General features: G+C 40.9%; 1 protein-coding gene across 2 annotated transcripts; it reads right to left on the bottom strand.

The window, feature by feature from the left end:
• Positions 1-1,410: 1,410 nt before the first annotated feature.
• Positions 1,411-27,073, bottom strand: LOC120753140 (sodium-dependent neutral amino acid transporter B(0)AT3-like). 2 transcript variants are annotated; one of them, XM_040065101.2, is made up of 12 exons: positions 26,864-27,073; positions 17,433-17,573; positions 15,696-15,833; positions 14,492-14,673; positions 13,982-14,092; positions 9,261-9,373; positions 8,849-8,977; positions 8,109-8,265; positions 6,623-6,827; positions 4,818-4,977; positions 4,200-4,362; positions 1,411-3,120 (listed from the first exon to the last, which is right to left on the bottom strand). In XM_040065101.2, exons 1-12 carry the CDS (start codon positions 27,018-27,020, stop codon positions 2,908-2,910), a joined length of 1,869 nt encoding a protein of 622 aa, XP_039921035.1. In that variant the 5' UTR covers positions 27,021-27,073; the 3' UTR covers positions 1,411-2,907. The 2 variants fall into 2 exon arrangements, with proteins under 2 accessions (XP_039921035.1, XP_039921039.1); XM_040065105.1 differs by lacking the exon at positions 26,864-27,073 and adding an exon at positions 20,433-20,534.
• Positions 27,074-27,316: the final 243 nt, after the last annotated feature.

The raw sequence follows: 27,316 nt of genomic DNA on the forward strand, positions 1-27,316 counted from the left end.
GCTTGCAATTCTCTGAGCTGATGTTTGCCTTTCCCAACAGTTACTTCCTGAGTCATCACTTATAAGGAGTAGCTGTTTGTAAACAGCTACAAATACAGTGTAGAAATCACAAGATTATTTCATTTAAAATATGCTTCCCTTAAAAAGGCAAGGGAAAGTAAACCTGCAACTGGTATGTGTTTTAGAAAGTGAAGAACTTGGAGATTTGAAGAAGAGCCGGCAGTCTGTACTGGAAACTTGAAGTTGCTGCTGCAGCTTATGATAATGGGAAAGAAAATACCATATATGTGTAAGGAATAGATTAACCATGGCAGGGGCATACAGTTTTTGCTCCAAAAGTAGATGTTTATAATGTTGAGAAGGTAGAAATATTCCACAAAGCTATTCCAGCACTGAACTGTTCTAAAAGAAATGGTGTGATCCATTATGGTGGTAAAATATATTCTACTTAATTGGTAGCAAGGCAGTGCATTAAACAGCAACTGCTGACAGGAAACATTTGGGTAGAGTGAATAACTTGAATCTAGAAATATTAAATGAATTACCTTAGGAGCATTCTGAATCTGTAATGTGGAGTTTCAACAATCATTGTACAGCTGGGAAAATTTCAAAAGATTTGAGAGTTGTGGTGGAGGTTAAGGTCTCAGTATTTAAGAGAAGGTAAGTAGAGAGATTGAGAGCTAAACCACTGAACATAACTCCCTGTGCAACCTGCGCTGCAAGTGTTGCAAACCACTCAGGAAGTTGAGCTTGCTGGTTTAAATGGGGAGGGGGGGAAATAGGGCTGAACGTTGTTTTTAGTGTGTCTACAGAGCTGTAAGGAAGGAATTTAACAGAAACCCCTCTAGGGAAGATCACAGTATCTTGGATGCATCCATCAACACGTCCTTCTCACACCGTTCATTTTGGGAAGGAAATATGGACTGGGAATCTCAGGCTGAGGTAGGTATCATATTTCACAATATAGGAAACTGCCTGTGTTCTAGGATTGTGCTTCTCTTTCTGCATTTGTTTTCTGTTTATTGTATTATGATAATTTGGATGTGTCCTTATTTATAGTGCTCCAATGCTCCTTCGGAGGCTTTTTCCTTTAATAGGCAATTGATCTCCTTATTTTAGGGCTGTGGATTCTGGTTAAGGCTGAATATCACCACGACTGTGTTTGTGTCTTTTGCTGATTTGCCTCCAAAGAACCCAGATGGTTCTTGCAGCCCAGACAATTCCAGGAAAGTCTTGTCTGTCAGTGTTAGGAATTCACAGCAGTGTATTACAGCAAAGAAGATTTGATGAGCTACGGAGATAAAAGATTGGGAAAAGAGTGAGTGGAAGGTGTTTGCATACATGTGCCCCTTCAAGTGACACAGTCGAGCTATTCAGGAGAAAAATATACCTATAGGATATCATCTTGTTCTTCATGAATAAGAAGGGGAACTTGTAGCACTAACTTTATTGAAGTAAGGCTACAGTTTTGGCACAGGAATTTTGGTAGAGGTAACATCAGAAGTGCACTGACAACAGAAGAGCAGTGTTCACACAAGAGTTGCTCAACATATTTTTCTGCATGGCTTCCTAAGCTAAACAGTAACTTCAGCTTGTCTTGTCCAGCCATCATTTGTAGTTACTGGAGCTGAAAATTGTCCTCCCCCAAAGTCCTGTCCTGGGCTGAACTGCATATCCAGTGATCCATGAAGTCTCCCTTCTGGTGAATGGAAGGGACAGCTCAAAAGTCAAGTCTGGATACCATAACAGTGACTCAAGATGGATTTAAAGACTTGAAAGTCTTTTGGATTCTAGTTTAATTATTTTCTCAGCTTCTGTCTGTACTAGTTGCACGTGTTTTTGTTTAAGAACAGAACTCTGACTACTTCAACCCGCTGCATTTAGTTGCGTATAGGGTTTTAATGAACATTTAACTATCTGCAGTTAGAAACCTGAATATAAAATATATGCTTTAGTTAGTTAAAAATTCTTATTTATGTATTTGCAGCTTTGTAACACTAATCCTTTCTCTTCCTTGGCTCAATTACTCAGTCTGAAGGCATTGTCATGCTTTATCCTCACATACTTTCCTCATATTTTTTCAAAGGCTGCTGGTTCTTCAAGTATCTTGACAAGAGGAATCCTCATGTCCCAGCACTAAGGAGTGGCCACGATCTGCAGCCAAGTACAGAAAGTCCTGTTTTTCAGTAAAGATCAATTTCATTGTCATGTCCTGAAGGCTGCAGCTCACTGAAAGGCTGTTATATGTCTGCATTTTTGTTTTGCTATTCAGCTATTGTGTTCAGTATGAGGAAAAAAAGGGGGAAAAGCTGGGAACTTTTTTTTTCGGTATTTTCCACTACAATGAATTCTGGAATCTGCTAAAATAAGAGATTTGTGCAGAATTAATTGCTCAAATTTACTTAACATACATTTTTGTCTGCTGATGCTTTATCTTTGATTCTTGCAATGCCTGAGAAAATGAAATAATCAAAAAATGACTGCTGTTTAAGTGTGTATAGGAATTTAAAAAAATTAGAGTGTAGTGGAAAAGAGCAGTCCTTATTCTTAGAGAACTCCCATTCTACATTTCCTGGAGCAGGGGGGCAGGGCAGTGTATTATTGTGTTCTAATTTATGTTGCTGATCCTTAGGAACAGACCAGTTTTTTTCAAAGTGAAGAGAGATAGAAGCCGGCAGCAGTACTCAACAGGCTTTCCAAGTTTAAATTCTGTCTGGAGAGATACATGAAGCTGTGAAGATGGTTGAAATTAAAGGAAACACAACAGCATTGTTTACAGAGTGTAGCGAGTGCTGTCAGCCTATGAACTGTATACACATCCAGGTTGGTTGGATGATACCGAATGACAGCTAATAATGTCTAACAATGGCTGCCTTATTTTTGCTTACAGACAGGAACAATGGATAGTTATTCTTTTGGATGAGAAAAGTTGCTGTTAGCCCCCTGACAGGAGAAGACTTCTGGTGGTACAAAGCTTGGGTCCTTGCTCCTGCGCTTTTGTTTGACCAGGTGGAAGAGCGCTACCAGAGGTATACACACGCAAGGAAGGGCAGCCAACAGCACGCAAATGGCCTGTACCCAAGGTGGATAAACTTTCTCCTCCTTCATGGGGAAGCCTTCCTGTGGAGACAAAAAGCAAGCAAAAAATAATCCATAGGTACACTTAGATTTTGCTGTGATTTCTATTTTTATTTTCTTACGCTGTTTCAGTAAGGATAGCTAAAGTTTTACTCTGTGTACAGTAGCATTCAGTGGCTGTGTCCTCTGCCAACCCTTCTTGTGGGTCTAGAGACAGCTGTAAATGTTTTACAGTTTCAAAGATGTATAGTTGGAATTGTGACATGTTCCTAGGGATATGGGGATTGCCCAAAGTATTATAAATCTTCCCCCTCTCTTGGTTAAACTATGTTCATTCTTTTTGTACTCAAAGCTTACCTGGTTTCAGCAATTACTGAGCATGTTCTTTGTCAAATAGGGAGGATGTATATCAGAGATTTTGAGGGAATGATGATAAAGCAATTTCTGCAAGTCTGTGTGGCTGTGAGTTTTATTTGGGATGATAGATACTTGATGGCATTTGGGGAAGGCACTGCTGCTATAGTTTAAGACTGGAATCGATCTTCAAGCAAATACACAGGGTGCGTTTGAGAGGAGTCAAAGAAACTGCAGTTGATGTTGAACAGTGACATCCAGACTGAAATGTTCTCAGCATGGACATATCTTTGTTGCTGAATTAACCAACAGTGTTCTCAGACCACTGTCTCCTTGTCTGCCTGTCAAAAGTACACTTTCATATATTCACCAGGGCCCCAGTGATATTGGTAGGTCTCACTGAGAAATGCCCTCATCCCTGATGTCTATTATGCAGCTCTAAAAGTCTGCTCAGGCATTTGTTCTACCTCTGAACCCCCTGTAGGTATGGAGTGTCTGTGACATGTTTCACTTCAACAGTTCTGAGCATTATGCACATCTGTAAGAAATACAGAGCACAGAGTAAGCTGGACACTTCAAGAAGAGGCACATTTTAGTATGTGTAACCTCTCTGCCCACTGGAGCCTCCTCATTCTGAGCACTACATCACGTCAAGCTATATTCAGTGGGTAAGCAGTAGATAACAATGATCTTAAAGGATCTAGTAAGGGAGGAAAATAGATAATTCTTCCTTTTATTAGTAGTTCTGAAAATATTGGAGAACATACATATTTAGGGTTCCAGGCTGTGTAGCTTGGTGGCTTCTGCATCTGCAGAGTAACAAAGGCCATGAAGACAGTTAGCAGGAGCAGAGGGCTAATGAACCTCCATGTGATCTGCCAGTAGAGATTGAGTTTTCGTCCAGTCATCCATTCCACATCTTTACTGAACCTTGTAAAAGAAAGGCATGTTTATGATGATGTCAAATTTAGAGTAATAACAGTTTCTCTTTTTTATAGTTTCCTGTAAGTTGGAAACACAGAACACTGTAAATCTTTCCTATTCCACACCATTCTTTAGTAACTTACTTCTTGAGTAATAGTATCATTCAAGTAGGTCTTTATTTATCCATACCAGAGATGAATGACCAATTTACATTGTTATTTTAATTACCTAAGCACCTAGTGTAAGGTTTCTAAGCATAAATAAATGATAAAGATATTGGAGCAGTTCTGCAAACTATTCAGATATTTAAAATAAAAAGACAAAATTGCCAAGGGAACAAACAGCGTGCTACGAAGAAGTCTCAGTTAACCAGCTCCGAATCAAATCAGGTCGGAGCCAAAGTTACTGCAACCTGAGCTGCATTTATGTCTTACAAGAAAAAAATTCTCTTTCCAACATACCTTTTAATTTTATAGATGTACACAACTCCAATCACTTCAAAGAAAGCAAGGACTAGAAGAGGCACTGAGCCTGCATATCTGTCAAAAATGTCAATCCAGTAACTCCCAGAACCCAGTGTAAAACACAGAGCAATGAGGAAGCTAATTAGACATATTATACCTGAAGAAGAAAAAGATATCTTTGTTACTGGAGTACTGAACTTGAAGGTTTACTTTTGTTTTAAACTGTTTTGTTCTTGTTCTAATAATTTTTATTCTCTCTCCCTCTATGGAGTTACAAGGAGCCCTTCTCTCCTTAAGGGAGCTAATACCATTTCCCAAACTCAGTTTTCCCCTGTGTGTTGGCCAAGAGCACCACTGTTGCAGGCGGAGTGCATTCGTGTGACTTAGAGCATCCTTCAGTTGTTCAGACTTCCTTCCATCCGACAGCCCGGGCTCTGCTGTGACCCAGTGGTAATTTTTGGCTGCTGTGGTGAGTTTAAAGTGCCTCATTTCCGTGGAGCCATAGGCTTAAGCCGCAGGCAGGTGGCGCCTGGGAAGTGTAAGGACTCCTTGGATTTCTGCCCCCACTTCCTCAGAGCCCAGAGCTACAAATGTCCGTGTCCCATGTGTTCCAGCACGTATCGTTTGGGTTTTCGGCATGCTTCTGTACAGCCAGTTCCCCTTTAGCCAAGATACAGATTTGGGGTAATTAAGAGGAAAAGGGGGAAGGAGAGGAGGGAATAAAGGTATTGCTGGACACAGCATGCGTTACAAATCAGTTTGTATGTCTTTCTAATGTGTTGCTAATTGCTTCTAACCCTGAGATGGCCTTTGGTTCAATTTTGTAAAATGTTTGCTCCAGGCTTTTTTTTTGGTGGGGGTTTTTTTGTTGTTGTTTTTTTTATTATTATTTGGGGGTTTTTTAAGTTCACAATTGGAAAATCCATTTAAAAATAATGATGTTAACTTGTCAAGTGGGGAATAAATGTGTTTCTACATGAAAAATTGGCAAATTAGGGATACAATTTAGGTTCCACAGGAAGACTCTACAAAAGGCATGACAGCAGTATTTCCCATAAGAATTTTAAAGGCCACATTGCAGAAATATTAATCCATTACTTGCAACTGCCATAGATTTTTCTGGACCAGTTCCACAGCAGGATCTTTCAGACTCTCATCGAGTCTGGTTCTTGAGGACCAGGTTTCGTTCAGTAACCATCCCTGCTTGAAAAGATTCCAGTTTTGGTGCCACAGCAGCATCACACACCTTCATTCCTCATTTTCCAAGCGGTAATTTTCTACTCTGACATGTACACCGTAAGTGTGAAGCAATCTGTAGCAGCATAAACCTGGGTGAAATGGGGGTGAGTGACCTCTCTTACAGTGTAAGTTCAAGTGCCGGTGGTTGTGGCAGACCAGCTGATGTCACCGGGTGCCTTAAAGAGATTTGTTTCAGTGCCAAAGGCTTAAGGGAAGACAGGGCTTTTCCTGGTGACTGCAACCAGGCTGCAGCTGCAGCTCAGAGTGAACGACTCCAGGAACAGCAATTTAACAAGCTTTCTCGGAACTAGAACAGCACTAAACTTGCAAACTAAGAAAAAAACTGGCAAAGGCAATATAATATTGTCACCTGACAGCTTCTGCCGTAACTGCTGCCTCATCTCTGCTTATCTTCTGCAAACGCAATCCACTGCCCTTACCACTGTGAGATTCAGCTAAATTAATGCTACAAATTATGAATTCCTCAGTGATATTAATTAAGCTGTTAGTAGTTGGTGCATCTGTAAAGAAGCCACCTTCTTTGAACAAAACAAATACCTTACCAGATAATAGCTCTTTAGGTGCTGATTTAGGTATAATTTGAAGCTCTAGAAGAGGAGTGAAGACACCCTCAATGTTTCCAAACATCGAAGAAAGGCCCAAGCTGAACAGCATTATGAAGAACAGGATGGCCCAAGCTTGGGAGCCCGGCATGAGGATGATAGCTTGAGTGAAAACAATGAAAGCCAAGCCAGTTCCTGAGACACTCTGCAAGAATTCACAAACAGATAGATAAAAATACACATGACAATGTCATTTCATAAAGTAATTCATAAAGTAATTATAACACACTGCTGTCCTTCTCTGGAGTCAAGGTTGCTGATCAGCCTGTGGCCTCTGTGGCAGCCAGTGGCTGAGAAAATGGGCAGTGGGGAGTTTAATTTTAAATGTTCTGCTAGAGATATCTAGACAATCATAGAGCAGGATTTTAGCCTGCACAAAGAGGTGGGTTCACAGTAAAGCAGATTGGAGAGTTGTAATAGCAATTGTTTTGCTAATGGCATCTTAAATGTGCTTTTAAAAAATCTATGATTTAGTAGCTTCTGGAAAGAACGAGGTAAATAAGGATATGATTACCACTCTTAACACCAAGACAACTGGTGAATCATTGATCATAAAACCCCCTACAATGGCCAAGGCAGGAAAGACTAATAGGGAAAAATCCAATTTCAACCAAATTTATTTTGATTTAGTCTCCCAAGGACAAGGATATTTACATCTAAGCATTGAAAAATGCTAATATTGCTATAATTTGGAAATAAAATATTTCAAACTGTAAATTAGAAATGGGTGCCATCAGAAGTGAGAAAAAAAATTGACTTGTACCAGGGCTGGAATGTTGTCCTTGGACTTCTCCATCATGCGAGTAAAATAGCTTACTTTACCATTATTGTATGTTAGGCCTGTCGTGCATTAGCACACACTGACTGTGCCAAACAGGATCCCTGGAACAAGTGGAATGAGGTAGGACAAGAAAAGAGAAGAAACATCTGTGTTTAGTAGTAGGGGAAAATTTTAGGAGGGTTGGAAAATAAGGAGAGGAAGAGGATCATGATGTCTTTTGGTGGTTGAACAGTGTACATTGTAATGGATTTTTTGATAGTTTCCTAAATAGAGATTTAGGAAATTCCCATTCAGCATCCTTTTTCTATAATCTTTCATCTAGATGTGCTCCCCCATTACGCTTATTTATGTAAATCAAACCAGGACCGAATGTAGTGTCCATGGTAGATTTCTGGTGGGAACACTCTGGAAGGTTAGTTTTGGGATAATAAGGTGCAGTTTTGTTTGCCATAACACAGCTATACATTCATACTATCCTACAGCAGTGTTGTTACTTCAAATGTTGAAAGATTGATTTGTTGCATGGTTTTGTGTAATATATCATTGCATGTAGAACAGAATACGTGTGCTTAGAAGAGAAAGGAAGATACCAATCGTTCTACATAACTTTGTTTAAGGATTAGCTGTTGAAAGCAGATAGGGTACCTGATCAAGAAATTCTTGAAGGTCACAGCTTTTCAGTTTGAGTCCAGCAATTTTTTCTGGATATGATGAATTCAAAAAACTAATCCAGGATGTATAGTTCTGTCGCATTATGCTTTCTTCTGGAAGATCAAATTCATTGATGATATTGATAATGTTCCTGCCAGAGAAACCAACATATTTAAACTTTAGTTGAAAAGTTTGCAGGTAATATGTCTGGAAATGCTCTGCTGTGTATTCAGATGTGACTCCAAAGTTGTTTTATAATACAGAGGAAAATATTGACAGCTTATATATAAAATAATAGAAAATATTCAGATATTTAATGTTGTCTCAGACAAAATCTCGGAGTACTTTATGCAGATGCAGTCTCTAAAACCTTTCCATTTTATCAGGTCTCCAGGCCATTTCCACTATTTGTGTTAAGAAGTTAGTGAAATAAATTTCTGGTGAACTAGAAAAAGGTGAGGATTGTTACTACTTCTAGTCTGAGAATAAGGGGCGAACCTTGATGCACTGCTTGAAATGTGTTGTTATATAATTTGTCTTACTTCTAACACAGGGTCATCCCTGACTCAGTCCCATATACCTTATATTTTTACATTGAACTCCTCCATACAGGTGCTTTTCCTTTCTAATGGAAATAATATTCTCTAAATATATGTCTTTCAAATAATGCATTATCACATTATCTGTGTAGGCACTGAAACCAAAGTATAACTTTGGGAACACAGCTTTCTCACCTGTCCAAGCAGTCCCAGTAGGCTGTGGTTGCTTTAAACCCCAAAACAGAAAAGACTGGGATGGAAGCATAGAGGGATGTCATGCTGTTCACAATTGCTACTGTCACGGCATCCTTTTCACAGTCATTTCTAGAGATAGCATACAAACAAGGAAAGTGATTAAAAAAGGCGGAGTTTTTTACCTGTAATTCAGTTATTTCTGCAAACTTTTTTTTTTTTTTTTTAATTTCTTCTCTCCCTCCCTCCCTCCCTTCCCCCCTTCTGTTAGAAAATCTACTGGGCCTTTTAGAAAGACAGATACTTTTCTAAAGATCCTTTGGAAAAATTAAGGAAAGCGATTTGAGAATTTAAAGACGTTGCGCAAAGGGCAGCAAGAATTCAGCCAGCCGATAAAGGTTGTAGTTCTACTCACTTTGTTGGGTTGTAGCTCGCGAATGCAATAAGCCCTCCAAAAGCCAGAGAGAGAGAGAAGAAAATCTGTGTAGCTGCATCAAGCCATACACGGGGATTTTTCAAAGTGTTCAGCTGTTATAATTGGAAGAAATGCATGTATTATGGTTAAATTAAAATTTCTTTTTCTCTTGCAGTTCTCATAGCTCATCTGTTATTTCACTTCTGAAATTCTGAATTGTGTTGCCATCTAAATACTATGAAAATGAGAATAGATACTAAATAGGCCAGTATAACAGGTGTTTTCAAGAGCATTACTGAAGCTATTTAAATGTGTGTGACAATTAAAGATTCTTCTTTATTGTACAGTTTGTATGTCTGATGATAGAAATGTGGTTCTAAGTGATAGATGCTGGGAACACAATAAGGTAAATACATTTTTCCTCAATTACTTTCTTTTTTTTTTTTTTAAATTTACATACTTAACCTGCAGTTAAAGAATGTTATCTTCCTAAAACTATATAAACAAATATTAAACCTTCATTGTTTTAAGATGGAAAGTGATTCTGTAGCTTTCCAAATCTGCTTAAAAAATAGTTTTTAATAGAAGTGACTAAAAGGACAAGCAGACAAGAAGAGAACAGTTACTAAGAACAGCATCTGCAATTCAAAGTGCTGTGAAAACAGCAATAAAAAAATAGAAGGTCAGCATAGGAAATACAAGGAAAAAGGAGAAACTGACAATGAAATTTGAATTTTGTTGTAAGGGCAATGTGATACAGGAAGGTAAATTAAAAAGCAATGAATGGTAGATTAAAGAGACTGTTAAGCAGTTTTAAATAGCTGCACTAAGGAATCTTGACATTGAAGTAAATTTAAAAGAAAGAGACAAAACATAAGTAATTTCTGAAATGTAAATATGATCCATAAATATTACTTTCCTGCAGAAACTACAAAGTGGTGTGTTATACTCTACCATGTCAATAGCTTTCTGATCCATTATCAAAGAGGGGGAATAGAAGGATGTTTTACTAAGAATTTTTGAAAGCCAGGTAGTTCAAAAGTAATGCTGGGGCTGTAGTCTGTTTCACTTTGTTTTACAGCAGTCTGAGTCAAATCTGCATCCCAGTCACACGGGACAGCTTCTGTGTTTTATGTCTGTGTGCCTGTGCTAGTGATCCAGGTCCATGACTAGGAACATATGTAGGAGTGAGAGGTGAGTAATGCCAAAAGACCCTTCACAGCATTTTGTGTTTCTCTGAAGCTGGCCTGAGCTTGGAGAGGGAGAATAATGGGTCCACCTCAGTGTGGATGGGTTCGGGCGATGCCGGTACTGCAGATGCTCTCTCCAAGGGGAGGCCAGTGCTTTGACCACAGCAGAGCTGGTGTCACCTATTGTACAACACAACACAGCAAGCAGGTTCGTGGGACCACTGCTGGCTGAAACGCTTCAGCGAAGGCAAACCCTTCTAGCGGTTCATTTTGAAAGATCATAGTCAAGCCCTCAAAGGTCAGAGTGCTCCTTGTGCAGGTGCTGTTGCAGTGCAGAAACTTGGCACTCACATGGCTCCGTGTCCTTCACATTTAATCAAAGTGCTGCCAAGTCAGTTGTTGGTGCTGACAGATGCATCTCCTAAAAGACTGGCTTTTTGACTGGGAACTTTGGCAAATGACTCTGGAGATAGTTTGGAATGGTACTAGGTGCAGTGCATTTATTGACTCCAAAATATACTAAGCAACTTCCAGACTTGAAAAGATAATGGGCAGGCAAGCATGTCATGGCAATGCCATTATCTGGTCTTCAGCAAATTATTGAAAGGGTTATTTTATATTTATATGGCATGCAGATTTTATAAGCATGTCTTCAGAAGAAAAAATGTGCTGATGCCAGAAACGTGGATGAAGATATACAATCAATGTTAATGAATGAACAGGGGTATAAGGAGGAAAGGAAATATAACTGCTCCCTTGTGAGTGGTAAGATGCTTGGATTCTTGAATATGTGAAGCACAGATAGAAACAGAATTAAAAATTACTGGGATCCCTGTGATGTGTAATGTGTAATTTTGATGTAAAAACAGCTAATGATTTTGTGAATAGAGGATTTGGGGCCTGTGCTGCCTTTTTTTTTTTTTTTTTTTTTTTTTTTTTTTTTTTTTTTTTGGCTATTCTCACTGCTCATTGAGTAGCTGCTGAGTTCTGGGCACAGGCAACAGTTGCCCAATCAAGTTCTTGGAATTGATCATTGCCAGAGAACCTCCAAATATTTACAATCTCTGAAGTGCTTTCAAATGTGAAAGAGATTGGAGAAGGAGACATTTGTATTCCTTAGGTGACACAGATGTCCCCCAAAGCTGAACCATGCAGACTGTTGATGATGTATGATGGAATCTTGTTTCTGCTGCCTCTGGTTATTTATTTTTCCAAAAACCTTTCCAAAAGTCTGTTCCAGTTCCTGTGTGGCTTCATCACTGTAAAACTTCTGCTTTCCCCTCTGGTGTCACTTCAGGATACTTTTTGGTTTTCTTAGCAGTTTCATTTTCCAAGTAACCAAGAATTTCAGGAAGGTGAGTGAATCATCAGACTTCTCTATGTCTGAAAGTCAATGAAAAGAAGTAGTCATTATTTGCCCTGAAATTTAGGGTAGAAAGTGTGTCAGATGACAAAATGTATTATGATTCTGTATTTTTGCATGAAAATAAAAACACAGCTTTGCATAGTTAATACCCATATGCATGCTTTTATTATTTGTGGTACTTATTAACAAGAACTAAAATACAAACTTGGAAACTGAATCAATTTTAAAAATTGTAGTTTAGAAAAACAACTAAATTCAGTTGGGTGATTATGATGTTGCAACTGGGTAAGATGGGACTTTTTATGCTAGGTATTACTTTCATAGACTTTAAAAAACAGCACTGAGGTGTCACAGTTATGAGATGATGGATGTAGCAGATGTTACAGAGAAACTACAATTTCTGCTGCACTGCAGTGTTGGAAAGAAGTTGGAAAATATTGCCTCCACTCAGAGGAGAATGTCAAGAAGGTTGATTTTATTTATTTTAAAAGCAAGCTGAAATAGACAGCAGGTGATTTAATTCTTTATTTTGCTAAAAAAAACTTTCTGCAAAAAGACAGGAAAAGAAGAAGAGCACACATTTAAGAAATATGCTTTACAGTTTTGTAAACTGATGTGGGCCAAGTAAATCTCTGCCAAAAAGCCTAACAGCCCTCCTGTACAACTCACTTTGGGACATCCCCTGTGAAGAAGTGTTAAAGAAAAACCTGTGCTTACAGTCCTTTTGAAGTGCCACAACCCAGTGTAGCAATTGGAATGCCGGTTTAACAAAGCCATCTGTCTTACTCTGACTTTCTGTGCAATGGCAACACCGACAGCAGATATCACTTACCAGGCTGTTGCATCAGCTTTTCCACATTTGTAGATAAGAACATCACTAAAACCATCATCAGGTGACTTTTCAAGGATGTCCCCAGGATCTGCTTCCTCAAACCAGCTAATCGTTCAGCTGTGGGTTGACAGCAGGTGGATTTTCATTCTGACTCCTGTTGCCAGTGTACAAATCCATCCGGCTCTTTTACGATGATCTGCTCCTCCTCAGCACTGCAATACCTCCAGGCTTTGTGAGTACACACAAATCTAGTTCTCTGCATTCAGTTCAGGATCATTGCAAACTAGATCCCAAAAATGCCTGAGCTCTTCCAGAGAAACCTGACAGGCCAGCTGAGACCAAATGATGATAGGCCAAGGTGTTCTGATTGTGTTGTCTAAGCTGCTTTCTTCCCTAAGACATTGCACCAAGCTCTCATAAGTCCTGTCTGGGCCTTTCAAAAATGCAAGTGTGTGTCCTGATCTTCTGTCAAAAACAAATATGTCCTTTTCCAGCCTAGCATACTGAGTATCCCTGAGCTTCTTGGCTTATGTTTTCCTTAATGTCTGTGTCCTTAGGAAAGGGAAAGGAAGACGCAGTGCTGTGTTTGAAGCACTGCTGTGGCTGCGGAGGAAGTGGATACTCGAGAACGTGTCAGTGAGTGCTGCTTTTCCTCCTCTACACCCACCACTTCATGGAGCTTTTTAGCATGAAGGCAGAGTTGTGAGGAGCCTACAGTGGATAGCAACCACTTAGTGGGACAGTTTGACATTGCATTTGGGAATGCTGCCATGTAGAAAAAGTGCTTCTGAAATGGCCAGCATGTGGAGGGAGCTGTCCATATGAGAAGCTTAGAAAAATGGGAGAGGGGATGTTCTCCAGCAGTTTTAGGAAGAGGTATGGGAGAGGGAAGAAATGCTATGAAGAAGTGGGGGCAGGAGAAAATTACATTCAACCTTCCAGAAAAATCACTTTACAGTGTAATTCCTCAGTCATTCTCTCTGTGAATTCTTAAAAGATATTAAAGCTGTGTAAATTCTGTAGCAGTGGCAGGGAAATCCCATCTTTCTCATGTACTTGTGAAGTACATCAGTTTCCATTTACACATTCAAGACTGAGGCACCCATAACGTACTTAATTTTCCTGTATTTTCTGATGTGCTTACTACTGAACTGTTAAATTCTTTGCTGCTTCTTTACTTGTGCAAATATACTAAAATACTAAAGTCATTTCATCCAAGAAAAAGAGCTTAGCTGAGCTCTTGGATAGACATCTAAACCAGGAATTGTTGGAAAATGGGTACACAGTATGAAATCTAAGGGGAAGTAAAAGGAAAAATGTTACTTATACTTACATTAGGGGTGAAGAGGTAAATCAGACCTTCAGTGGCTCCTGGTAGAGTGAGTCCTTGAATAAGGAATATAGTCAGGACCAGATATGGAAATATTGCTGTTACATAAATTGCCTAAAGTAAGGAGGTCAGAAGAGAGTTACTGGCAGTAAGTTCAATAAATCCTATTTAAATTATTGCAGCATACAATCATAATAATATTACATCAGACAGCTACAGATGAATATGGTCATCTTTCAAATAAGCAGGGTGTACTTTTCAGAATATATTTGTAAAAAAATGGCTCTTAAAACTGTGTGAGGGAAGGCCGGTCGGGCAGATGTGTTTGCAATGGAAAAGGAGAGAAGTATCATTTTAAGCCACTTGTACTGCTGTTCTCAATTTGTTGGACAAGGAGCACACTGAATGGTGCCAGTGTGGTAAATGGGGAATGCTTTCCTGGTGGTAAAAACTCAGTGTCGGGAGGGCAAGATTTCAGACTGTGGGATAATCACTTCTCTATCTTTCCCATACCTTCCCTGTGGTTTCAATTCCTCGGATGGTGCAGAGATAAACAATTGCCCAGCAAGCTGCTAAGCACAAAATGAGCCACCACTGTAACGTGCCACTCTCGGCAATATCAGGTGTTATGTTCAAAGTTTTCCTGTACCAAAAATAATTTACTGCAGTGCTCTCATAACATTCTTCATTGAATCCTGAAAAAAAAAAAAAAAAAAAAAAAAGAGTGGCAGGTATTAGAATAAATGGTGGGCTGCAAAATCAAATTCAGAGGTGGACTTTCTGCAATCTCCGTAACGTGCAGCAAGACAAACTCACACAGCAGACTGAGACTATGAGACTTATGTGGGACCTTCACCAGAACATCACCAGCATTTTATGCAGGGGATAACTTCCTAATTAGAAACAGTGTTGTACTCAGTGCAAGGTAAAATCTAAACTAATTGTAGTGAAAACTATGAATTGGTTTAGCTGTATAGCTACAAGTTGGTGGAGCCATAACAAACTTCAGGCACCTGAGGATGCATCTAAGTCCAGGCTCCTCTGGCTGTGTCATGGCCCTGTGGTGGGGAAAGACCCAGGCATTGGCCTCTTTGGTTTGAGTTTCCAGGACTTCTGTGAACAGGAACTTCAGGAGTGAGCATTCTCCAGCCAGGCTCTGTGCCTGGAACTGGAAGGGGAACTGGGACCGTGGTTTACACCACAACCTGGGATGACTATTCGCCTTTCTACTCTAGAACAGTCCTAAGGCCTCCAAAAGAGAGTTTAATTCCGCTATGTTTTAACTTTTTTTCTTAGCCTTTTACTCAGGTGGTATTTCTTGCTGTGCACTGGAGTTTGTTCTCTCTAATGCTCTGAGAAAAAAAAGGAAGCTGAAAAGTAGTTTTAAAAAACCTGAAAGCATTCATCCTTATCCCACTTATGTACACTGTCTCTCTTTAGTCTTAGTAAAGGTTTTGTAATGGCTAACAGGACTTGTTCTTTATTTTGTTTCCCATTTTAAAGTCAAGCAAAAGGACTCATGGATTTTCTGGCTATTGTTTCTGTGAGGGTGATGAATATTAAGTAGGCTAGCATGACTCTTGTACATTTTTAATAGGAAATCAAAGCAGGACTTGTGCACAACCCAGGGCCAAATAAAGTATGGTTTCTTGATTAGCCCAGAGTCTGATGTTTGTGATCCTTCTTTTGCTAGCAGTGGGCATGGAGGTGTACTTACCTGTTCTGTTTTCATTTAGAGGACAAACACTCCAAGGAAGAGGTTCTTGGAAGGAATTTATGAAATACCACATCACCCAAGTTAAAACAGTGTTGTAGTATAAGCTCACCAGAACCGACACCATCCATGTACCAACTCCTGCAGAAAGCACAAGACCTCACTTTAGAAAAGCTTTGGAAAAAGTTATTAGCCAGTCACAGCACTAGCTCTTAGGAGCTCACATTTCCTATTTTTTCAAGATTTTCTTCTCCATTCCCCTGATCCTATCCTGCGATTTTCCCACGAAAGATGGGCATTTGTGTCCTCAGTAGCCAAACACCTGTGCATAGACCCCCAGATCACCAGCCCTGCTCCAGGAATGCTGAGACTGTCTACCTGCACAGAAGGTTAGGGCTGAAATCTTTGCTCTAGTATGTAATCCATCGTTTTCTACAATACTGAACAACCTAATTAGCAGAGAGCAAAAGAGACCAAAGTTTTATAGTGTGCTGTAGCGGCAAGAGGCCACTCTTGTCCCAAATCATGCACATATGCCCTAAATTGGTAACTTTTAATCCTGTGATGAAGAGGGAAGAATACCAACACCACAGTTTCTGCTTGCTTGCATTTTGCGAAGGGAGTGTGAACGTGCCTGATGTAGGAGATGGGTTTAGCTGGAAACACACCTGCTGCTTGGTATTTCTTCCTTGTTGCAGTCTGGCCCTTAGATGACTCCTCTTACCCATCCCTTCTCCTCCCACACAGGCCCACAGGCAGGGCTGTCAGTGCCAAGCCCATTTCAGGCACCTGCTTAAAGCAGGTCGTGATCCAGCAGGGCTGGCTGAAGCATCCAGGAATTTCCTCTTGCCCTGCAGGCACAAGGGTGTTATCTCAAATACCTACTAGAGTCAACAATGCCTTAACCTCTTCATGGTGGCTATTCTGGATCGCTTTTTGCAGCCTAAAAATGGACACAGGGCACCAGATGTGTTTTTTCATATATTCAAAAAATGGAAAAAGATTGGCAGTACAGGACTGCACACCGGTCTGATGCACACTGCCATGTGGACTGTCCCTCGTGCTCAGCTGTGTTGATAAAGTCCCTTCAGCAGCCCCACCCTCTTGTGGAGGAGAGCCTTCTAACTCCTAATGAGTGCTTTGGAGTCATTAGGAGGTACCAGGATCCTTGATTTCCTATCTTTCTGTCCTTCCTCAAGTCTGACTGTTCAGGGACAGAGAAGATTGGGTCCTGGAGGGGCTGTGAGGGAGGAGCAAGAAGCACTGGGAGCAGGCAGCTCTTGTTGAGCACCAGGGTAAGGTTGGAATAGGACATTGTTGAGTAGCAGAGCCCATGTTCATTATGCTCCCTACAGCAAAGGTTATTAGGTTTGCATTTTAGGCTCCTAAAATGAACCTAAAATGTGCCTGGAGTAAGGCTTGCTGAGAGCAATACAGAATTACAGAATCATAGAATGGTTTTTGTTGGAAGGGACATTAGAAGATCATCAAGTGCTGCCCCCCTGCCATAGACAGGGACATTTCAACCAGGTTGCTCAGAACCCCATGGCCAACATGGCCTCGAATGTTTCCAGGGAAACCACCCCTCAATATCTCACCACCCTCACTGCAAAATATTTCTTTTAATCCTAACACTCATTTCTTTTTATATCCTAAAAAGCCTCAGGCACAGGTCTGTAGGAAGTGAGTGCTGGGTGGGAGCTGTCTGCAGTTCCTTGAGCGGGGACTGAAGAGACGTACCAACGCCTCCAAGGTAAGGAGAGATGGTGTTCCAGGCTCCAATGCTGCCTTTCCTCAGGCACTGCCCTAGGGCCAGCTCGAGATGTAGCAGTGGGATTCCTTCGAAGAGGAGAGCGATGAAGTATGGGATCAGGAAAGCCCCTGAAAAGACATTTAAGTGTGGTTGAGTCACATTATTATTATCTGCATCTCACTGAAATTACTGGTTTATAATTAATCTGCTTTATGAGCTTAACAAAGTCCTTGTAGGATGTGTTGAGAGAAGGATCATTGCTAGGGACATCTACCAAGTAACATCTGTTGCTGGTAATTTTGGTAGTGAAGATGGAGGAGGAGGGACTGGGGTGCTTTAGTACCACAGGACACTTCCCTCAGGCATTGCTACAGCCTCACCCTTTCATCCATTTCCCTTTTTTTTAAGCATCTTCTTTTGTCCCCCTTCTCATAAAGCACAAGCGTTTGCCTGTCCCCTCTGCTATCTGTTTTCCCTTCAGTGCATTGCCTTGTTTCTTTTCCTAAAGCTCTCAGGCCAAGCTCTCAGTGCTCCTCCATCCTCCACTGGGAAAGCAGAATTATGCGCTAACCAAGAGACCAGGTTATTTTATTGCATGAAGCCCTGCTCAAACCACAAAACCTCTAATGAAAACCTGAAAGCAAGGCTGAAGTTTTTCTCTGAGACCTGTGAGTCATGAAACTTCATTTCTTCCCAGTTTGTATCCTTTATGTCTTTTCTGCTTTCCTCACAACACCTCCCTTGGGCCAGAAGCAGTGTGTCCTGTTGGTTGTCTGTGGGAAAGGACCAGTCCTACCAAGGAATCAGCCTGGCTGATTCCTGCTAAACTGTGTGCAATGCCTCACTTCCCCCGTGTTTGGGACTCCCATCTTTTGCACTGATGCTGATTTTCGAGAGATGAGAAGTTTCACCAGTATGTTTGTACCACCTGCCCAAATGTCCAATGAAATTGGAGTAGGTTTATGTTTATTGCCATGACCACAAAGTCTCTTTTCTCCAGGGAAACAAAGACAGCAGTACTGCCTCAGCCGCCTCCCAGTCCTCCTACAAATGTGAACAGATTCTGTGCTTCCCATAGTTTTGTCAATAAACCTGTGCCTTGTTCTACCATTTCTGCTTTGCCTCCAGACCTCGTATCAGTGTCTGCTCAGCTCTGCTCTTCCAGCTCTAGAAATTTCTTTATGCTCCCTCTTCAGCCCTGAGAGAGAAGTGGGGGAATGCCCAAGATTTTCTGGTCTCCACCTGGAATGGCGCCTGGGTTCTGCAATCACTGGCTATTTAGAAGGGCTGGGCAGATAAAATCTAATCTCTTGAGCTAGTGCTGTATTGCAATAACTTTGCAACCTCTTGCTAGGTGCTGCAATAAATACAAACAACACCCAAAGAATGTGTGTTGTTGGATGGTTTAGCCTTTTATCAAGTTATGCATAGGAACAAAAATCACAAAGCTTTGCTCAGCCAGGAACAGTTTGTAAACCGCCAGACTTGGAAATAAATGTCTCACCTTAAGACCTTTGTTCTTAAAATGTTTTTAACTGAGAAGCAGATTTGAAAAAGGAACCCCAGAGTTAATTCCCGGTGTGTTAAATCCTCAGTTTGAGGTCCCTTCCAGAAGAACCGAGTAACCTGTAACCTCTTGTCATGCACAGTCCTCTAGTCTGTTTCAAACCTGCTGCAATATCCCTCTCCACAGCACATCTGGGGGTGCCAGCCCAGCCCTTCTGACATCTGATGCCTTGGACTGTCTCCGGGGAAGAGCAAAATACTGAGGAAAATGACCAGAGCACTGCAGTGTGGAGTGCTCTACTTCTTCACCCGTCTGCCTGGCCTTCCACCAGCTGTGGGCAGCCGCTGTCTCGCTGTGATCCACGCTGAGCCCTCGCTAGCAGAGCACTCCATAAGAGACCAGCCTGCTATCTCCCATATCATATCTCCTGGGAAATAACTGCTTAATAATTAGTGCAAACTGTTAGCTCTCTCCCCTTTTCTGTTTGCTAGTTGAACCACTGGCAGCAGAGTGTGTTTAGACGTTCTGCTGATAAAAGCATGTTTACTTTGTGCTGGCCTGTGTGTATCTTCAGGCGTATTTACAGCGTGGCAAAACATAATGTCACACTTGGAAAAAGAATACTTGTTTTCCATGGGAATGATATAAAATAATCTGCTATCTGCAAATATGAAAATGTGACAAAAGAATGGGTTAACAAGAAACAGTTTATGAAGCTAATCTTTCTCAAACTTAATTCAAGTAAATGGCTTGTAAAGCTTACTCTTCCACAATAAAATTTCCCACCTATAGAAAAGCATGGAGAAACATTAACAGTAAGTTATTTGATACGGAATAGTGAGTAGGAACCCTCCAGAACCCTCAACCCCTAATAGATAGAGGAGGATGTGCCAGAAGGCAAAAAATAAGTACCTTTTTTAAAAATGCCATGAAAAATCTAACCATGGAGAAAGCAAGCAGAAAATCCAAGAAGCAGGGAACCTCAGACACAGCAGGTATCACAAACTAGAGCATTCAAACACAAGCACAGCAAAACCTCAGCAGAACCCACTTGATGTTAAGCACAGGCACAGCAGAACTCTGTAGATTTGGCTTCAATGGGGCATAGGAAAAGGACACTTCAGCAGAAAGAATCATAAAGCACAAGTAACAAATTATCTTGTATCTGTACGTTCAAAAAAAAAGAAAAAAAGAGTTTAGGGGTTCTTTTCCTCTCAAAAATTGAAAAAGCAAAATGATAGTGGTGAAGCATTTTTAGGTACTTTAAAAGCCTGGAGAAATGCCCATAAAAATCAATAGTATTGCCAAAGCATGATTTAGTTGCATCCTTGGGGTGTGACTTAGGAAAATTTCAGTCTACAACATTCCTTCTGTCAGAAAGACACTGAAGATTTGTAAGCATCCATCCTGCAAGTAGATACATGTGGTACTGAAAGAAAGTCAAGGGGAAAAAAAAAACCCCAAACTCTTCAAAACTTACATGAGTTAGAAGTTGTTTTGGAAGGAGTCCTGCACAAGGATATCACAAAGCTGTGGAACAATCCCCATGCACATGAGAAGGCACAAAAGGCCTACAAAAGCCTTTCCAAATCAGGCTATCAACAACTGCAACTACGGCAATACTGGTAAGCTGGTGTCATCAACAAGAGTCCCGAGTGACAAGGAGCACCAGTGTGTAAGAAGACTGCTGAAGAACCATTGGAGTGGAGACAGCCCCACAGCCACAGCAGTAGGAAAGAAAGGAGCAGGTGCACTCGAGATGCACAGAGCGTTTTTAAAACCTGACCCCTCGATTGCAATGCACGGGCAAGTCAGGTCAGAATAGCAACTGCCCAGCCATATCCAGCAAAGTGACACTTGAAGGGCACTTGAACCTTTATTATATCACCTGCACGTGACTCTCTGGGAGGGAAGTGCATGAACCACTAGGCAGCCTGAGGAGAGCTGCCAGTGCTCCACAGAGCGGGGAGACCAGGAGGCTCCGGAAGGAACGCAGTCTAAAGCTGGTTCTCAGCGACCAACAAAGCAGAGTGAAACTAACAAATTGGGTTTGTCACTTGGAAAGAGAGACCAACAGACTGGACTAGTGGAAATGTAAAGCAGTTTGAAGTATCAGCCAGGCAACCTCCTAATCTACGTGTACCGAGACCAGCAGAAATCGATGCGCCTCAGTGAGAAGCAGAGAGGATGACCCAGGAGGTTTGCTTAATAATGGGATACGAACACTTCCTAAATAGTGGAGAAAAACTTGGAAGGACTGATCTATGTGCTCAATCTTGCATTTTACCAGTGCCTGTGAAACGAAGATTTAAAGACACAACAGCATTTGAAAGGCCAGAACATGAATAATACTTTTCCTTCAGATAGAGATTTAGGAGTAGAAAAAATAATTATAATTAAGACTGAAATTACTTGGAAAGTGGCAAAATAGTAGTTGTGAAGGAAATGCATCTGCAGAGTCTGAAAAACTCAGAAAGCACATTTCAATGTGATAAAATGCAGCAAGCATTCAGAGATGCACCTCAGTTCTGTTGGTACCTAGGAGGAATGGCGATGAGTGCACTTTTCTAAAAGACTAGGAGCTTAATGGCAAGATACCCGTGATAATTTATTCCATTTTATGTAATAGGTGGGAACTACTTGTTCAGATATAGAGAAAAATATATTAGCTGTCTAAAAGAGATTTTTCAGACCTGTTCCACTCTCTACATGGAAGTTCATCTAAGCATTGTGGTATAGTCAACACAGCAAGAAATTACATCAAGACAACAGATTGGAAAAAAAGCAACTGAATTACATTCAGCCCTCTCTCTAGAAAACAGCATGACCTCCTTTATGTCTTCTGCACATGCCTCAGTCCAGATCAAACGTATGAGCTACTCTAAGTATTGTATTTGTGCAGCACACTTACGATGGCACTGATATTGCCTTGCAGGCCACTTTACACGTCTTACCAACTGGAACTTGGCAGGATTGAGTTTCCCACATAAATGAGGATATCTCCTTGGGCAACAGTGAGGGAGCTAAGGCCATGTCCAGAAAACCAAAGGAGCAATGGCCATTCCAAACGAAGATGGGTAACACCCACAGATAACTCATAAAATAAGCTTGGTGAACTTCTCTGTGAAATGTGAAGGACGCAAGCAGGCAGTTTTCAAATACAAGCATGCGCCCACCTGAGCTGTAAGGGGCAACCAAATATAACAAGTTATGAAAGGACTGAGTCCACGTCACAGCTTTTCACAAAGAGTTTTAGCAGGAAATGGCAACAAAATAGGAAATGAAGTTTGATGCTTGTAACACAATTTTTCTCTCAGAGAGTTAACAGCTCTCCTCTTCCTAACATATTTTGTTTGTTTGTGTTGGTTTTAGGTTTGTTGTTTGTTTGTGGGTGTTTTTTTGTTTTGTTTGGGGGAGGGGGGTTGTTTGTTTGTTTGTTTGTTTGTTTGTTTGTTTGTTTTTCCAGTATCTTCCAGGTGTACAATTTGTTCCTCTTGGGTTTTGTTTTCTTTTGAGGACACAGTGAACCAGGCATTTCGCAGAACATTGTAGTTCAAATTCGAGCAAAAGATCAAGTAGGCCATGGGTTATGAAAGTCTGTAAATGGTTGTCCCAGAAGTAAACCGTTCTCCCTTTGCAGCATGACTGTAGCGTTTATGTGTATCTATTTTCCTAGAAAGAAACTGTATTTTATAAAGATATTTTTTCAGTTATTTTATAGGCTCAAACACTCTACACATTTTTAATACCCATGGGGTAAACAAGCATGTATATATATGACATATATATATATATAAATATATAAATGACATACACACACACACACACATATATATACACACTAGCTATAATCAAAAGTAAACCAATGCAGTAATTTCTATCTAGAACTGGGTTGGTTTCTTTAAGTCTGCTCAGGTGACTCCGTGTGTACACATATAGATGTATGACTTGTTAGTGTCTCCATTTTAAGTGACAAACTCTATGCTGGGTATTTAGGGACTTCTTTCCAATCCCAGTTGCCTGGGAACATTTTTGTTTGTCTCCACCAAGTGTGACAAACAACCTTCATACCCATTAGTCATGAAAAGTAAATAACTTACTTAACTCAGGCAATAAATCCAAATAATCAGTAACGGCAGCAGGTGATAAATGTCAGCAGAGCTGATATTATATTAGATCCAAGTTACTGAGTAACGCTAATGTGCGATGAATCAGAGCCAGAGGTCTGATAGGAACAGCTGACATGAGACAAATGTACAAGCACTTGTTTTCATCTCTTGTTTTTGAAAAGATGCAGAAACAAGGAGATCACCTGAACCAGCTGTAAAACTACCCCAGAAGCCATTCAGCCTTCAAGCATGTCTGTGCTTGGTTTCTCCACGCCTGTGCTTGTGGCCGCAGGCAGAAAGTCATGGTACCTCTAAGGGCTCCCAGTTAAACACAGCGTTGCTGGTCTTGTGCACATCTTCACGTGCACACTCACAGGATTTATGCTCCAGCACCCCTGAAAATCTATTGGGCTTTTGCACCTGAGTTGTTTCCTTTCAAAAATGGAAGCCCAAACCACATCACTGCTTTAAATTAACAGAAGAAAAATGCAGCTACCTTACACACAGATGTAAATGCAAGAGCTCTGTTTTCTCAGTGATCTTCATAACTCACTCAACATTTCCAGTGTCAGCTTTCTAGGATAAATTAGTCACAAACATGCACCACACTCTGTTACAGAGTCCATCCTGCTATTGAGCTCTTCGAGCTCTTTATTGAAGGCCAGTGACCAAACACTGGCTGCTTGGTCCATACATTCATTGACCTTAATTCACTACTGTCCTGTGCCACAGCTGGTGGTGATGCAAAGTAGCTGTTTGCCATTACTGAGCCTGTTGGCTATTTAAAGCTGGTTTTTCACTGGCAGCATTACTACTCAGGGGGCAAAGGAGCAACTCAAACCTTGCCCCTGCAGCATTTTCCTGTTTTTGCTCTTAAAACCTGTTTTACCCCCTGTGCTTTTTGTCCCTAGAAGTTCCTGTGGGAAATAATGGAGTTCTGGAGCTGGATACACAAGCAAGCAGACTTTCTGAGCACTGTTAAGTCCATAAGACAGGTGATCTCCTTGCAGTCAGTCTCCTGACTCTCTTGGGGCAGGGAGGTCTGTAGGGTGGGGATGCAGGGGTCCCCAGGCGGGAGGATGAAGGGGAGAGATCAAACCTCAGGAGCAGATGAGCGTTGCTATTTTCTGAAGTGAGGCTGGGATCTGAAGATGTTGAAGGACCACTGGCCACAGAGAAGCAACAATTGGTGCTTCATAGGAAAGTGTGAGCACCTTTTTATGGCCAGTAGAACAATATTTCATCTTAATCCTGATTTTGCACAAATTTTGTGCAACCTCTTGCAGCTGGTAGCTCCAGGAGCTGCTCTGTGCGATGAAATGTGTGGAGGAGCTGCATCTTGCTATGGCCCTGCCTGGGATTTTCAAACTTTCCGCTGGGCTCTTTGTGTTAATCATTTACTACATTATAAAAACATCACATTATGTTTGCTTTATTATGTTATTTGTTAATCCTGAATGGTTTTTCCCTTGCTTTCCAAGGTAGAAATACCACCTGAGTTGCTGTAGAGTGTTTGACCTACAACTTCTGCACCTTAAGAATATTTTCCTTGCAGGTCTCATGCCATATCTGCTATGGGGATGTCCCTCTAAAGATGTCATCATAGCTCATTAATGCCAGTTTCATTAACTGAATTTACAGGTTTTTTTCCAGTAATTCCCATGGACAAATGCAGAGAAACAGTGTGCACTCCTAGCTTTATAGCCACCCGATGATGGTACTTTACTGCGGGAGTTTCAGTGGGTGTCATATTTTTAAAATAAATAATGGAAACCATCAAGTGTCCCGGAAGGCATCTAAATGACTGCTTCCAGTCTTTTCTTATTTCTATTTGTGTAACTGTAACTCTCATCTGTTGCACATTCAGCCTTAAAAAGCTCCTTGCCACCAAAATAATTGCCATTTTCTTGTTTATAGGCTATGAAAACATACTCTTAAATTTCATGACCTAAATAGATTGAATTCTTAAGTTGTTTCTTGTCCCAGGAGTTTTCTAACCCTTGAAATAATTGCTGGGGCTTTTCTGTATTCTGTCTAATTTTTAAAGTTGACTTTGAAAGTGGTCTTTCAGAAAAAGTCAGAGGTTCAGAAGTTGTCTTACTATATGCAGCAATATCTCTACCTACTTCCTAGTGTTCTGCTTACATCTGCCAAGGTTCTTTCTCTTGATACAGCCTGCTATAGCTCATTCATTGAGCTACCTACCATAGTCCCTAAGTGGCTGCTTCTCTCTGAACCACCTTCCATCACAGGCTGTTGGAGTCCAGGGCATTCCTTTGGTTGCCCTGGAGGGTCAGGGACCTGGACAGAGGGGTCTGGGACCCCAGCCCAGAGCTCAGAGAGACACTGGCTTTGATTTCAGTCCATGGGAAAAACTTCCTACACTGAGAGAAGGTTTACAGGCCACAAGAATGTGAGAAATAGTAGTTTAGCTTATCACAGGGTGAGAAAATAGTAGTTTTAGGTTCCTAGCATTGAAGTGAATGGGGACAAGATGGAGAATCTGGGGCGTTGTCTCCTTCTTCTTCTCCTTCTCCTTCCCTCACTCCATTGCTGCATTGACGCGGCACAAAGTAGTTAGTGAGGACTGGGTCAAAGTAAAGATGACCTTTTTAGTAATAGTGATAGACATTGGTAAGAAATAGTAAACAAGAAATACGTAGTAATTAGTATAAAAGATAAGGACAGCCCAGCTCGGGGGGAGACGTGAGGAATCCATGCAGCTGCGAACATCTTGTCGGACTCCGAGAAAATTGTAAGATAAGAAACAATAAACTAAGTATGCAACATTGAAAAATCTAAACCTGAGAACTCCGTCTCTTCCCTCGGCTCGGAGCTGTGCAGGGGAGCAAAAAACCCTGAAACCACCTGAATGTCGGGGAAAGCCCCCGACACAGGCTACATCCATTCTTGGTTCCTTGGTTGATTGAAATATATATAATTCATCAAGCAATACAGACACCTTAGTAAAACAAACTTGGATGTGATAATATTTTCTGTCATTTGACAGTTTCTCCAGGTGTGACTTCTTGGTTTCTCCAATTAATTAAAAGATAACAAACACTACTGGGCTGAAACAATTTGCTCACTCTTCTTTAGACAGCTTACCGTGGCATATTTCAAAAGCTTCTGTGAATGGTGAGTTACCAAGTACTTTTTCCAGATCCATTTATATTTACCGAATCGTCTGCTTCTAAAGCAATTCTTTGTGGAACTGGTGCCCAGGCACAGGCTTAGGCAGCTGTCCATGACACCTGGTGGGCTCCCGCTGCTGCTCCATCGGCTGAGCATTTTAAACAGCCTCACCGACAACCAAAAGCACAATTTAGTTTTGTGCAGGGGCAATTCCAGATGATGAAGTAGCTCCTAAGAGCACCAGAGGAAGGTGGGGAACGACTCATCCACCATCCCAAAGGGAAGTTCAGTAGCCTTTTGTCTAGGGGCCAGTTCCCTCAGGCCTCCCCAAGACTTCTCATTTCTCCTTAAGGTAGCCAGCTGCAGGTTCAGTTTCCTGCTTCCATTGGGACTGTAGCTGCAGTATAAAAACTTTAACACAGATTTGATCTATCATCAGTCTGGTCAGCATCAGTCTGATCTTCCTAAATGAATGCATCATTTTATAATTAAATATACTTCTATAGAAAGAGCCAATTAACTGGTGCAAAACATTAATGACAATTAGTGTTTTTAAAAAAGGGATATAACTGATATAAATTATGTAATTTCCATGCCCATCAGAAGTTAGTATAGTCACAGGAGAATTGCAGTTCAGTATTTTGGCAAAGTCCCGTTCCAATCTTACCGCCTCCATGTATCTGACACAAGTATGGAAATCGCCACACGTTCCCCAGGCCAACAGCAAATCCGATACAGCTTAAAATATACTGGAACTTATTGTCCCACTTTGGTCTGCCATCTTCTTTGGGGATTTCAGGTGTTGCTGATAAATCTTTTGACATTTTAATGAAATATCTGCGGCTCCTTAGCCCCTTTCCTTAAAAATGGGAAGATGCTTCAAAACCTGTCTCTCCTACAGGTTTTATGCAGGGTGACAGAAGGATCTTGGAAGAGAGGTGAAGCTTTCTTTTTATCTGATGCAAAGGGCTGTGTCATTGCCAAGGCTGCAGTTTAAAGACAAAACCAGGAATTATTATTATATAGTTACCACTCTTGTCTTTTTTGCAGCTCCTTCCATAGACAGATTGCAAATATGTTGTTAATGGGTAACTCAGGATCAAACAGATTTTTGTTTTCT

The sequence above is a fragment of the Hirundo rustica genome, chromosome 1, assembly GCF_015227805.2.
Source record: "Hirundo rustica isolate bHirRus1 chromosome 1, bHirRus1.pri.v3, whole genome shotgun sequence".
In the NCBI taxonomy this organism is placed as follows: Eukaryota; Metazoa; Chordata; class Aves; order Passeriformes; family Hirundinidae; genus Hirundo; species Hirundo rustica.